Source organism: Pollachius pollachius (genome assembly GCF_949987615.1).
Source record: "Pollachius pollachius genome assembly, chromosome: 20".
Classification (NCBI taxonomy): Eukaryota; Metazoa; Chordata; class Actinopteri; order Gadiformes; family Gadidae; genus Pollachius; species Pollachius pollachius.
This window is the reverse complement of record NC_136953.1, coordinates 17,889,051-17,903,938: the sequence shown is the minus strand read 5'-3', so window position 1 is coordinate 17,903,938 and position 14,888 is coordinate 17,889,051. Positions and strand designations below refer to the sequence as shown.

General features: G+C 51.0%; 1 protein-coding gene across 4 annotated transcripts in view; it reads right to left on the bottom strand.

Moving 5' to 3' along the window:
* Positions 1-153: 153 nt before the first annotated feature.
* LOC307090897 (calcium/calmodulin-dependent protein kinase type II delta chain-like) overlaps positions 154-14,888 on the bottom strand; it is a 44,890-nt gene continuing 30,155 nt past the window's right edge. Inside the window, exons 9-20 of one of the 4 annotated variants that reach the window (XM_079757696.1) lie at positions 13,968-14,062; positions 12,960-13,082; positions 12,738-12,821; positions 11,915-11,957; positions 11,504-11,544; positions 8,258-8,302; positions 7,998-8,090; positions 7,842-7,890; positions 4,395-4,470; positions 3,442-3,536; positions 2,519-2,752; positions 154-1,173 (exon numbers count right to left, since the gene is read on the bottom strand). In XM_079757696.1, the coding sequence (XP_079613822.1) occupies positions 2,520-2,752; positions 3,442-3,536; positions 4,395-4,470; positions 7,842-7,890; positions 7,998-8,090; positions 8,258-8,302; positions 11,504-11,544; positions 11,915-11,957; positions 12,738-12,821; positions 12,960-13,082; positions 13,968-14,062 (977 nt within the window). In that variant the 3' untranslated portion in view covers positions 154-1,173; position 2,519. Of the gene's footprint in view, positions 1,174-2,518; positions 2,753-3,421; positions 3,537-4,394; positions 4,471-7,841; positions 7,891-7,997; positions 8,091-8,257; positions 8,303-11,503; positions 11,545-11,914; positions 11,958-12,737; positions 12,822-12,959; positions 13,083-13,967; positions 14,063-14,888 lie in introns of those variants that run through there. The other 3 variants (XM_079757697.1, XM_079757699.1, XM_079757698.1) reach the window with 3 other exon arrangements.

Genomic DNA, 14,888 nt, shown 5'->3' with positions numbered 1-14,888 from the left:
GAGCACTTGCTGACGGTCCCTACATACTCTACGATAGAGAGCACTTGTTGACGGTCCCTACATACTCTATTAGAGAGCACTTGCCAACGGCCCCTAAAACTCTGTATGAATGCCGTCACCAGACTCCACCAGAAAGAAGACTTTCAGCATAAATCACACTTTTTATTGAATACGTCTTAAGCATCCATCAGTCCAACAACACACACGTAGGGCATGGGGTCGAAGGTCACCATCCACTGGAAGGGACGTGGGGTCGAAGGTTACCGTCCACTGGAGGGGGCGTGGGGTTGAAGGTCACCGTGGGGTCGAAGGTCGCTGTCCAGACACTAAACTAACCCTAAAGTTTAATTCCTACTCGAAATTAACTGGATCGTACAAAACAACGAGGGACGCGCGCACGCACACACACAAACACACACACACACACACACACACACACGCACAGGTTTGGCCTTTAGACATTCTACTGCACTTAAATCACGATATAAAAAGTCAACAAAAACTCAATTCACACACTTGGCTCCTTATGGAAATAGGATGTTTTCAAAGATCCACCACTCGACTGATGGCCTTCGAACATAAGAAGGTACCGATAATGTTGCATATCTTCTAATCATCAAAAGACCTCGATCCACATAGTTCTCTGACCTTGCAGACATTAATAGTAGAATCCAGAGCTACGTCTCTAAAGATCTAATCCCCACACGGCGAGCCAGAGACTAATCACTACAACAACAAAGTGTAATAAACTTCCTCAACTCTTGTGTAATAAACTAAATATTTGAACATTAAGGTAAACCTTATATTGGTCTTTATGGTGAAAAGGCAAACCCACAGCAAGAACATGTGTAGCAATGAGGTCTTACCTGGTGATGTATAATAATGTCACAAAAAACGACCTAAATCAAGTTTAAAACACCTCCAACAGATTGATATCTCCTGCCTATTTGAAAACCGTCTAAACTTCATTAAAAAACAAGTTGCTGAAACTCTTCCTAACGTCCTGGGATGAGACCAAACCCCAAACAAAGATAACCTGCTAGCATCTACAAGGCTCCTACACAGACCCGCCCAGTGCCATGGCAACAACACTCAGGGCTGGGTGGGGGGCGGGGCCAAGCCGGGGGGCGGGGCCAAAGGTCAGCTAGAAGGTGGAGACGACCGCCTGCTCCACTAGAGAGAGAAGAGAGACACAACAGGAACAGGAAGTGAGTTGAGAAGATAGATGGCTAAAACAGCAGGAGGAAGAGGATCAGAAAGGGTGAGTCCACCTTAAAGCTTAGGACACCTTAAGGGTGAGTCCACATTAAGGGTGAGTCCACATTAAAGCTGAGGACACCTTAAGGGTGAGTCCACATTAAGGGTGAGTCCACCTTAAAGGTGAGTCCACCTTAAGGGTGAGTCCACATTAAAGCTGAGGACACCTTAAGGGTGAGTCCACCTTAAGGGTGAGTCCACATTAAAGCTGAGGACACCTTAAGGGTTAGTCCACCTTAAGGGTGAGTCCACATTAAAGCTGAGGACACCTTAAGGGTGAGTCCACCTTAAGGGTGAGTCCACCTTAAAGCTGAGGACACCATAAGGGTGAGTCCACCTTAAGGGTGAGTCCACCTTAAGGGTGAGTCCACATTAAAGGTGAGTCCACCTTAAGGGTGAGTCCACATTAAAGCTGAGGACACCTTAAGGGTTAGTCCACCTTAAGGGTGGGTCCACATTAAGGGTGAGTCCACATTAAGAGTGAGTCCACCTTAAGGGTGAGTCCACATTAAGGGTGAGTCCACATTAAAGCTGAGGACACCTTAAGGGTGAGTCCACATTAAGGGTGGGTCCACCTTAAGGGTGGGGACACCGCGGTGGAGCTGTTAGAATAAGGGTGGAGGTGGAGCTGTTAGAGTAGGGTGGAGGTGGAGCTGTCAGAGTAGGGTGGAGGTGGAGCTGTCAGAGTAGCGTAGAGGTGGAGCTGTTAGAGTAGGGTGGAGGTGGAGCTGTTAGAGTAGGGTGGAGGTGGAGCTGTCAGAGTAGGGTGGAGGTGGAGCTGTCAGAGTAGGGTGGAGGTGGAGCTGTCAGAGTAGGGTGGAGGTGGAGCTGTCAGAGTAGGGTGGAGGTGGAGCTGTTAGAGTAGGGTGGAGGTGGAGCTGTCAGAGTAGGGTGGAGGTGGAGCTGTTAGAGTAGGGTGGAGGTGGAGCTGTTAGAGTAGGGTGGAGGTGGAGCTGTCAGAGTAGGGTGGAGGTGGAGCTGTCAGAGTAGGGTGGAGGTGGAGCTGTCAGAGTAGGGTGGAGGTGGAGCTGTCAGAGTAGGGTGGAGGTGGAGCTGTCAGAGTAGGGTGGAGGTGGAGCTGTCAGAGTAGGGTGGAGGTGGAGCTGTCAGAGTAAGGGTGGAGGTGCAGGAGGTGGGGAGGGCCTGATGGAGATGTTCTGTAGAACCGGGCTGGTACCTCACTGGTGTAGGTGGAGAACGGTACTGGTACCAGTAGTGGTACTGGTACCAGTAGTGGTACTGGTGTGGGTGCAGACAGTACCTCAGTGGGCGGGCAGGGTGGGCGCCCCGGAGCGGTGGAAGTGGATGTTGTGCCACTGGCCGTCGCGGCGCTGCCAGATGCGCGTCTCCTCGGCCTGCGCGGTGCGTGGCGCGCCCCCCCGGTCCAGGTGCTGCGTCAGGCGGACGTAGGCGATGCAGGCGGCGTCCTCCCCCATCAGGTGGACGTGGGGGTTCAGCAGGATGGTGTGGACCGGGCTCCTGGCCTTGGACAGAGCTGCCCGGAAAATACCGTGTTAGCATGGTAGCATGGTAGCCATTAACATGTTGTAACGTTAGCTGTTACCATGTTATTATGTTAGTGCGTTAGCTGTTACCATGTTATTATGTTAGTGCGTTAGCTGTTACCATGCCGTTACATTAGCGCGTTAGCTGCCACCATGTTGTTGCATTAGCGCGTTAGCTGTTACCATGTCGATACATTAGCGCGTTAGCTGTTACCATGTTGTTGCATTAGCGCGTTAGCTGTTACCATGTTGTTGCATTAGCGCGTTAGCTGTTACCATGTCGATACATTAACGCGTTAGCTGTTACCATGCCGTTACATTAGTGCGTTAGCTGTTACCATGTTGTTGCATTAACGCGTTAGCTGTTACCATGTTGTTGCATTAGCGCGTTAGCTGTTACCATGTTGTTGCATTAACGCGTTAGCTGTTACCATGTTGTTGCATTAACGCGTTAGCTGTTACCATGTTGTTGCATTAACGCGTTAGCTGTTACCATGTTGTTGCATTAGTGCGTTAGCTGTTACCATGTTGTTGCATTAGTGCGTTAGCTGTTACCATGTTGTTGCATTAGTGCGTTAGCTGTTACCATGTTGTTGCATAAGTGCGTTAGCTGTTACCATGTCTTTACATTAGCGCGTTAGCTGTTAACATGTCCTTACATTAGCGCGTTAGCTGTTACCGTTGTCAAAGTAGAAGCGGTGGAAGTCGGTTCCCTCGACCAGGTTCCCGAGGGCCTCCGGCTCAAAGGAAGTCAGACCCGGGTCGCAGATCTTCCTGTGAACAGAAGAGAGAGTATGACAGCTAGGTGCTAACATTAGCTCTAGTGTAGATAGTTCTGTAGGTCTAGTGTTAGCACATAGCTGGGAGGTGGCTAGGTCTAGTGTTAGCACATAGCTGGGAGTTGGCTAGGTCTAGTGTTAGCACATAGCTGGGAGGTGGCTAGGTCTAGTGTTAGCACATAGCTGGGAGGTGGCTAGGTCTAGTGTTAGCACATAGCTGGGAGGTGGCTAGGTCTAGTGTTAGCACATAGCTGGGAGGTGGCTAGGTCTAGTGTTAGCACATAGCTGGGAGGTGGCTAGGTCTAGTGTTAGCAAATAGCTGGGAGTTGGCTAGGTCTAGTGTTAGCACATAGCTGGGAGGTGGCTAGGTCTAGTGTTAACACATAGCTGGGAGGTGGCTAGGTCTAGTGTTAGCACATAGCTGGGAGGTGGCTAGGTCTAGTGTTAGCACATAGCTGGGAGGTGGCTAGGTCTAGTGTTAGCACATAGCTGGGAGGTGGCTAGGTCTAGTGTTAGCACATAGCTGGGAGGTGGCTAGGTCTAGTGTTAGCACATCGCTGGGAGGTGGCTAGGTCTAGTGTTAACACATAGCTGGGAGGTGGCTAGGTCTAGTGTTAACACATAGCTGGGAGGTGGCTAGGTCTAGTGTTAGCACATCGCTGGGAGGTGGCTAGGTCTAGTGTTAACACATAGCTGGGAGGTGGCTAGGTCTAGTGTTAGCACATCGCTGGGAGGTGGCTAGGTCTAGTGTTAACACATAGCTGGGAGGTGGCTAGGTCTAGTGTTAACACATAGCTGGGAGGTGGCTAGGTCTAGTGTTAACACATAGCTGGGAGGTGGCTAGGTCTCTTACGTGTACGCCTCAAAGTCTCCGCTGTTAATGGCCTCGATCAGCTGCTCCGTGGCTTTGATGATCTCCTGCTTACGAGCTGAGGAGGATCACATGTCAATGAGGACAGTAGGCAACATACCAACACAACACAAAAACACAACACACCAACATAACACAGAAACACAACACACCACCACTTCAGCACAACACATCCCACCGACACACCACATCACAACATCCTCAGCTGACCAGAAGGGTTGTGCGTTGACGAGGAACGCTGCATCACATGGCCCAGACAACCACACCAACCACACCAGGGCTAGGGTTAGGGCTAGGGCTAGGGTTAGGGTTAGAACACACCAGGGCTAGGGTTAGGGCTAGGGTCAGGGTTAGGGTTAGGGTTAGAACACACAAGGGCAGCAGTGAGTCTGAGACCCTGACGTCAGAGTGCTGTCCCCCAGGAGACCAGCGGCAGCCTGAACCCCCACAGGCATTGGTTACCTTGGAGGGGCCCCTGAACCCCGACAGGCACTGGTTACCTTGGACGGGCCCCTCTCCCCCGCAGGCCGGCTGAACGCTGACGTTGACAGCGGCCGTCTGGAGCGCAGACAGCAGCATGAGACTGATGGAGACGCAGCACAACATGTCCGCTCTGAATGCTGCAGGCTACAAGGCTCTGTGTGGACCAGCAGCCCGGCAGGCTCGCCAGGGGCCCTCCCAGTCTGGCCAGGGGCCCTCCCAGTCTGGCCAGAGGCCCTCCCAGTCTGGCCAGAGGCCCTCCCAGTCTGGCCAGAGGCCCTCCCAGTCTGGCCAGAGGCCCTCCCAGTCTGGCCAGGGGCCCTCCCAGTCTGGCCAGAGGCCCTCCCAGTCTGGCCAGGGGCCCTCCCAGTCTGGCCAGAGGCCCTCCCAGTCTGGCCAGAGGCCCTCCCAGTCTGGCCAGAGGCCCTCCCAGTCTGGCCAGGGGCCCTCCCAGTCTGGCCAGAGGCCCTCCCAGTCTGGCCAGAGGCCCTCCCAGTCCTCAGAGAGGTGTTTGCAGGTCACAGTCCATGGAGAGGGTTAGGGTAGATGGGCCATGCAGCGATCATGAGGCGATCACGTGCTCCACAGACGGCCTCTGACCCAGCAGACACTGGGACACACAGCCAGGGGGGCCCCAAACACACCACCCAGTACCTAACCAGTAGACAGCCACCCTAACCAGTACCACACCACCCTAACCAGTACACAGCCACCCTAACCAGTACCACACCACCCTAACCAGTACACAGCGACCCTAACCAGTACCACACCACCCTAACCAGTACCACACCACCCTAACCACCCTAACCAGTACCACACCACCCTAACCAGTACCACTCCACCCCTCACCAGCTCCACCCAACACCCCCACCTTGTCTAACAATAGCAGCCCCTTATTAACGTCTCATGAGATAATGGGATGACATCGTCCTTCTCGCCGTCGCCATGGTAACGAGAGCAGTGTGGTGAGGAGGGTTAAAGATGTATGAGGAACTGCACGCACACACACACACACACACACAGACACACACACAGAAACATACACACAGACACACAGACACACACACATAGACAGACACAGACACAGAGACACACACAGACACACACACACACACACACACACACACACACACACACACACTAAACAAAGTTCTCGTGAAACTGAAAGAACTTCAGGCTGGAGGAGAACCTGACCGGTGTTGGGAACCCAGTCTGGGTCCCCAACACCGGACTCAGACTGGGTCCCCAACACCCCAACACAACTGGGTGTTGGGGACCCAGTCTGGGTCCCCAACAGTGGGGACCCAGTCTGGGTGTGTTGCCGGTGTGTGCGTGGTGTGTTGCCGGTGTGTGCGTGGTGTGTTGCCGGTGTGTGCGTGGTGTGTTGCCGGTGTGTGCATGGTGTGTTGCCGATGTGTGCGTGGTGTGTTGCCGGTGTGTGTGTGGTGTGTTGCTGGTGTGTGCGTGGTGTGTTGCCGGTGTGTGCGTGGTGTGTTGATGGTGTGTGCGTGGTGTGTTGCCGATGTGTGCGTGGTGTGTTGCCGGTGTGTGCGTGGTGTGTTGCTGGTGTGTGCGTGGTGTGTTGCCGGTGTGTGCGTGGTGTGTTGCTGGTGTGTGCGTGGTGTGTTGCCGATGTGTGCGTGGTGTGTTGCCGGTGTGTGCGTGGTGTGTTGCCGGTGTGTTGCTGGTGTGTGCGTGGTGTGTTGCTGGTGTGTGCGTGGTGTGTTGCCGATGTGTGCGTGGTGTGTTGCCGGTGTGTGCGTGGTGTGTTGCCGGTGTGTGCATGGTGTGTTGCCGATGTGTGCGTGGTGTGTTGCCGGTGTGTGTGTGGTGTGTTGCTGGTGTGTGCGTGGTGTGTTGCCGGTGTGTTGCTGGTGTGTGCGTGGTGTGTTGCCGGTGTGTGCGTGGTGTGTTGATGGTGTGTGCGTGGTGTGTTGCCGATGTGTGCGTGGTGTGTTGCCGGTGTGTGCGTGGTGTGTTGCCGGTGTGTGTGTGGTGTGTTGCTGGTGTGTGCGTGGTGTGTTGCCGGTGTGTTGCTGGTGTGTGCGTGGTGTGTTGCCGGTGTGTGCGTGGTGTGTTGATGGTGTGTGCGTGGTGTGTTGCCGATGTGTGCGTGGTGTGTTGCCGGTGTGTGCGTGGTGTGTTGCCGGTGTGTGCGTGGTGTGTTGATGGTGTGTGCGTGGTGTGTTGCTGGTGTGTGCGTGGTGTGTTGCCGATGTGTGCGTGGTGTGTTGCCGGTGTGTGCGTGGTGTGTTGCCGGTGTGTGCATGGTGTGTTGCCGATGTGTGCGTGGTGTGTTGCCGGTGTGTGTGTGGTGTGTTGCTGGTGTGTGCGTGGTGTGTTGCCGGTGTGTTGCTGGTGTGTGCGTGGTGTGTTGCCGGTGTGTGCGTGGTGTGTTGATGGTGTGTGCGTGGTGTGTTGCCGATGTGTGCGTGGTGTGTTGCCGGTGTGTGCGTGGTGTGTTGCCGGTGTGTGCGTGGTGTGTTGATGGTGTGTGCGTGGTGTGTTGCCGGTGTGTGCGTGGTGTGTTGCCGATGTGTGCGTGGTGTGTTGCCGGTGTGTGCGTGGTGTGTTGCCGGTGTGTTGCTGGTGTGTGCGTGGTGTGTTGCTGGTGTGTGCGTGGTGTGTTGCCGATGTGTGCGTGGTGTGTTGCCGGTGTGTGCGTGGTGTGTTGCCGGTGTGTGTGTGGTGTGTTGCCGGTGTGTGCGTGGTGTGTTGCCGGTGTGTGCGTGGTGTGTTGCCGGTGTGTGCGTGGTGTGTTGCCGGTGTGTGCGTGGTGTGTTGCCGGTGTGTGCGTGGTGTGTTGCCGGTGTGTGCGTGGTGTGTTGCCGGTGTGTGTGTGGTGTGTTGCCGGTGTGTGCGTGGTGTGTTGCCGGTGTGTGCGTGGTGTGATGCGGTCCTGACTCTCTAAGTCTCTTCAGAGTGGATTCTGTACAGGAGCGTTCGTACCTTTCACATCCTCGTCTTCCAGGGTGGTGTTGCTGCTCTCACTGGACTCCTGTTGGAACAAGAACAACATTAAACACACACACAATGACACACACACACACACACAGACACACAAAGCTGTAGAGCGAGGGGCCCGTAGAGGACCCAGGTCCTCACACCAACAGGACTGGATGCACCACGCAGTGGGGCCTCTGATGAGGAGCTAAAGGCAGCGTGATGGAGCCACAGCCCACAGCGCTCCTCAGGGCTCTGCATACCGAATGAACACAGAGGGACTGAGTACAACCACGTGATGATATAAGGAACACACCGACAACACACCACAACATGGAAAACAACCAGCCTACAACCAGAAGACTCCTAAACACGCAACACCACCACACAACAGAGGACCTGATGGGTCAGAGCAGCAGTACCTTGACTCCGTCAGCTGGCTGCTGGATGACGGTGGTTTGGGGATCCTGTTGGACCGAAGCGATGGGAACGCAAGAGGGAGAAAGTCAGTCAAACGGCCGCGTTCCGGCCCTGTCACCACGTCTGGATGTCTTTGTAAAGCCTTTGGCCTCCTCATTGTAACAGCGTCTTGTAAATGCAAATATTGCTTCTGGAAAACCCCTTCCAAGAAGGAGATGTTTCAAAGCTTGGTTTACTGTGTGTCAATTTGAAACATATATTATTTTAAAAGGTCACATTATCAATTAGCACACAGGGATTGTTGTTTAGCAACATTTCAGCCAACCTTGTGTTGGCGTGGGAACAGAGCCGGTGTCGTGAGGACATGGAACGCCAGGTTCCTGGTACAGAGGACGGCGTGAACAGAACCATCTGAACCAGTAATACAACATTATTCTCTACCAACATCCACACTTACAACACCAAACACTTCAGACCTCCAATCCTGACCACGCTCTGAAGAAACATTAGCCTGGAAATCCAGACACACATCTAGTAAGCTGTAGGGTCTGGTGACCAGTAATGAAAATGGCCCAACTCGAGGGGCGGCACCAAGCATGCATTTGAAAATATCACTGCACACAATTGGATAACACCAATCAGAAGAATACAAGGGGTGTCGTATCCAGACAGCGGAGCTAACCAATAGATAAGACTCCGTCGCCGTATCCGGTCGGTAAAACAGCAACGCTTTTGGCCCGCCCATATCAGATACACCGATGTGATTGGTTAATGTTCGGATCCAGGTGAATCGGGGAACGAGTATATTGCTCGTTCCCAGAGTGACTCACTGAACAAATTCAAATTGTGCTCTCGCGAGAACTCTGGATTTCCAGGGTAAAGAAACATCACAAAGCACGCCATAAAACGAGAAGAACTGACCAATCAAAAACACACAGGAGCACCGAACCGAACCAAACGATGTGATGATTTTCAGAACAGAAGAATCAAGACCAAGGGTTAGACTCTAGACCAAGAGTCTAGACTCTAGACCAGGGGTGAGACCCTAGACCAAAGGTTAGACTCTAGACCAGGGGCTAGACTCTAGACCAGGGGTTAGACTCTAGGCCAAAGGTTAGGCTCTAGACCAGGGGTTAGGCTCAAGAACAAAGGTTAGGCTCTAGACCAGGGGTTAGACTCTAGACCAGGGGTTAGACTCTAGACCAAAGGTTAGGCTCTAGACCAGGGGTTAGCCTCTAGACCAGGGGTTAGACTCTAGACCAAAGGTTAGACTCTAGACCAAAGGTTAGACTCTAGACCAGGGGTTAGACTCTAGACCAAAGGTTAGACTCTAGACCAGGGGTTAGACTCTAGTCCAGGGGTTATGCTCTAGACCATGGGTTAGACTCTAGACCAAGAGTCTAGACTCTAGACCAGGGGTTAGACTCTAGACCAGGGGTTAGGCTCTAGACCAAAGGTTAGACTCTAGACCAAAGGTTAGACTCTAGAACAAGAGTCTAGACTCTAGACCAGGGGTTAGACTCTAGACCAAAGGTTAGACTCTAGACCAGGGGTTAGACTCTAGACCAGGGGTTAGACTCTAGACCAAAGGTTAGACTCTAGACCAAGAGTCTAGTCTCTAGACCAGGGGTTAGACTCTAGACCAAAGGTTAGAGTCTAGACCAGGGGTTAGACTCTAGACCAGGGGTTAGACTCTAGACCAGGGGTTAGACGCTAGACCAGGGGTTAGACTGTAGACCAAGGGTTAGGCTCTAGACCAAAGGTTAGACTCTAGACCAAGGGTTAGACTCTAGACCAAGGGTTAGACTCTAGACCAGGGGTTAGACTCTAGACCAAGGGTTAGACTCTAGACCAGGGGTTAGACTCTAGACCAGGGGTTAGACTCTAGACCAGGGGTTAGAGTCTAGACCAAGGGTTAGGCTCTAGACCAAAGGTTAGACTCTAGACCAAGGGTTAGACTCTAGACCATGGGTTAGACTCTAGACCAAAGGTTAGATTCTAGACCAAGGGTTAGACTCTAGACCAAAGGTTAGACTCTAGACCAAGGGTTAGACTCTAGACCATGGGTTAGACTCTAGACCAAGGGTTAGACTCTAGACCAAAGGTTAGACTCTAGACCAGGGGTTAGACTCTAGACCAAAGGTTAGACTCTAGACCAGGGGTTAGACTCTAGACCAAGAGGAATTGCCCTTCAACTAGCACACGCATGTTGAAGGGCAGCAGATGTGGAAGGCTTTGCTCTCCAGCTCCGTGGAGACGTGGGGGTGGGTAGTTGTCATGGGGACCAGGGGGTCTGCGATGACGTCACCTTCCACGGGGACAGACACCCTTCAACTACAGGAAGGGCACTTGGTGGAGAAGCAGGGGACAGTTAGCAGACGACGCTGAACAGTAAGTACAGGAGGGGTTATAACTCGAACCGGGTTAAGTGAGACAGACAGGGGTTCAGACAGAGAGACAGACATGGTTCAGTTAGAGAGACAGACAAGGGTCTGCCTGTCCTATCCCTGTTACCTCAGCTCTAGAGCCTCTGGCCTGTCCCTGTTACCTCAGCTCTAGAGCCTCTGGCCTGTCCTATCCCTGTTACCTCAGCTCTAGAGCCTCTGGCCTGTCCTATCCCTGTTACCTCAGCTCTAGAGCCTCTGGCCTGTCCTATCCCTGTTACCTCAGCTCTAGAGCCTCTGGCCTGTCCTATCCCTGTTACCTCAGCTCTAGAGCCTCTGGCCTGTCCTATTCCTGTTACCTCAGCTCTAGAGCCTCTGGCCTGTCCTATCCCTGTTACCTCAGCTCTAGAGCCTCTGGCCTGTTCTCCCTCCTCACCAAGAGAGACACAGGAGGCTGGGGGTCACTGACTCACCTACACAAGGTTCTGCTCAGGACTAATCAGAGCATACTGTGAAGACCAATAGGAACCTACTGTGAGGACCAATAGGAACACACTCTGAGGACCAGTAGGAATGTTCTCCTGAAGACCAATAGGAACATTCTCTGAGGACCAATGGGAACATAATCTGAGGACCAATAGGAATGTTCTCCTGAGGACCAATAGGAAAGTTCTCCTGAGGACCAATAGGAACATTCTCTTGAGGACCAATAGAAACGTTCTTCTGAGGACCAATGGGAACTTAGTCCTGAGGGCCAATAGGAACGCTTTCCTGAAGACCAATAGGAACGCTTTCCTGAAGACCAATAGGAACGTTCTCCTTAGGACCAATAGGAACATACTGTGAGGACCAATAGGAACCTACCTTGACACCCTCTGCCTTCTTGTTCAGGAGGCTCTTGGCAGCTATGGAGACAAAGACGAGGAGCATGTCAGTTGGAATGGAGCCGGCAGTTTAGAGGACAGAATCACAGAAACAATGAGAGAGGTGGAGAAACACTCTAGTGACCACGAGAGGTGGAGTTATCACAGCCTCCGCCAGCGTGCAGGGACCGGGTTATTGAGGTCATGCTCTCCTCTCCTTCTAGGAGTGTCTGGTGTGTGGGGCTCTGTCTGGGCGGTGTGTGTGTGGGGCTCTGTCTGGGCGGTGTGTGTGTGTGTGTGGGGGGCTCTGTCTGGGCGGTGTGTGTGTGTGTGTGTGTGTGGGGTTAATCTTCTGGGACCCTTACGGAATGAGGGTCTGTCGCTACATGGCTCAGCGGGGGGTAGCACCTACCTGGGAAGCTCCGTGTGGCCAACATGGTGGTCAGGATGGCACCCTGCGGACCAGAGCAGGCACAGCGTGAACACGACATTGCATACTGCCATTCTGCCATACTATACTTCCATACCGCCATACTATACTGCCATACCGCCATACTATACTGCCATACTATACTGCCATGCTGCCATACTATACTGCCATGCTGCCATACTATACTGCCATACTATACTGCCACACTATACTGCCATACTATACTGCCATACTGCCATACTATACTGCCATACTGCCATACTATACTGCCATACTACCATACTATACTGGCACACTATACTGCCATACCGCCATACTATACTGCCATACTATACTGCCATGCTGCCATACTATACTGCCATACTACCATACTATACTGGCACACTATACTGCCATACTGCCATACTATACTGCCACACTATACTGCCATACTATACTGCCATACTATACTGCCATATCGCCATACTATACTGCCATACTATACTGCCATACTATACTGCCATGCTGCCATACTATACTGCCATACTGCCATACTATACTGCCACACTATACCGCCATACTGCCATACTATACTGCCAAACTATACTGCCACACTATACTGCCATACTATACTGCCATACCGCCATACTATACTGCCATACCGCCATACTATACTGCCATACTATACTGCCATACTGCCATAATATACGGCCATACTATACTGCCATACCGCCATACTATACTGCCATACCGCCATACTATACTGCCATTCTGCCAAACTACTAGACACGCCCCCCCCCCCCCCCACGCTGGAGGACACACCCACCTTCAGTTTTCTCCGGGCGTTGAACTTCTTCAGACATTCGACAGTCTCCTGTCGGTGCATCATGGACGCCACCGTGGAGCGTTGCTACAGATACAGAAAGGCGTTCAGAATGTCACTGCACGCAAACGGAAGTGTTAAGAGAGTGTGTGTGTGTGTGTGTGTGTGTGTGTGTGTGTGTGTGTGTGTGTGTGTGTGTGTGTGTGTGTGTGTGTGTGTGCGTACACAGATCCAGGGGTGTTTGAGGGCGTCCGTGGCGGAGACGCGCTTCCCTGGGTTGATCGTCAGCAGCTTGTTGATCAGATCCTTCGCCTCCGGGGTCACCGTGTCCCACTCTGGAGACGGGAACTACACACACACATACTCAATTCATCCGTATCCCTGACTCTAGTGGCTGTGAATGTGTGGAATGTGTGTGTGTGTGTGTGTTAGTGTGTGTTGGAGCAATAATGGAATGGAAATAATAATAATTGATATTACTATGGTTAAATTGAGTTTGTATTCTGTCTGGCTCAGTTCTATTATTGCATTTATTCATCTGATGAAGGGATTTAATTCACCTGCGGGAATGTGACACAAACGAGAGTTAGACGGGGAAGAGGGGCAGTTCTTTGACCACAAATGTTTGTTGAAAAATATAATCATCAACACGAGTCATTTTTGTTAGAAGCTTTATTTAATAAAGCTTTTTGGTTCAAACTTTGAATCAGATTGCTTTAATTTGGTTGGGGATTGCGCGTCGTCTACCCCGCACCTATAGTGGCTTCTATTCTCTGCAAAAGAATAGAAGTCACTATAGGAGTGTGTGTGTGTGTGTGTGTGTGTGAATGCATGCATACATACATGCATGTATGTATGTATGTATGTATGCATGTATGTATGTATGTATGTATGTATGTATGTATGTATGTATGCGTTTACGTATGTATGTATGTATGTATGTATGTATGTATGTATGCATGTATGTATGTATGTATATATGCGTGTATGTATGCGTGTATGTATGCATGTATGTATGTATGCGTGTATGTATGCATGTATGTATGTATGCGTGTATGTATGTATGTATGTATGTATGTATGTATGTATGTATGTATGTATGTATGTATGTATGTGTGTACGTATGCGTGTATGTATGTATGCATGTATGTATGTATGCATGTATGTCCATGCGTATGCATGGATGTGTGTATGCGTGTGTGTATGCATGCGCATGTGCGTGTGTGTCCTCACGTCATACGCTCCAGCCTTGATCTGCTGGTAGAGTCTGTGCTGGTCCTCATCCCAGAAGGGGGGGTAGCCAACCAGCAGAATGTACAGGATCACCCCTACAGACACACACACACACACACACACACACACACACACACACACACACACACAGTCATAAAGGCTCTAACACTTCCTAATGATGGTGAGGGGGGAAGCTAAAACATTCATCACAATGTTAATGTGAGGGTCAGTATCTTAACATGAGGATACGCATGTTAATGTGAGGGTCAGTATGTTAATGTGAGGGTCAGTATGTTAATGTGAGGGTCAGTATGGTAATGTGAGGATACGTATGTTAATGTGAGGGTCAGTATGTTAATGTGAGGGTCAGTATGGTAATGTGAGGATATGCATGTTAATGTGAGAGTTAGTATGTTAATGTGAGGGTCACTATGGTAATGTGAGGGTCAGTATGGTAATGTTAATGTGAGGGTCAGTATGTTAATGTGAGGATACGTATGTTAATCTGAGGGTCAGTATGGTAATGTGAGGGTCAGTATGTTATTGTTAATGTTAATGTGAGGGTCAGTTTGTTAATATGAGGATCAGGAATGTATATTAATGTGAGGGTCAGTATGTTAATGTTAATGTGAGGGTCAGTATGTTAATGTTAATGTGAGGGCCAGTATGTTAATGTTAATGTGAGGGTCAGTATGTTAATGTTAATGTGAGGGTCAGTATGTTAATGTTAATGTGAGGGTCAGTATGTTAATGTTAATGTGAGGGTCAGTATGTTAATGTTAATGTGAGGGTCAGTATGTTAATATGAGGGCCAGTATGTTAATGTTAATGTGAGGGTCAGTATGTTAATGTTAATGTGAGGGTCAGTATGTTAATGTTAATGTGAGGGTCAGTATGTTAATGTTAATGTGAGGGTCAGTA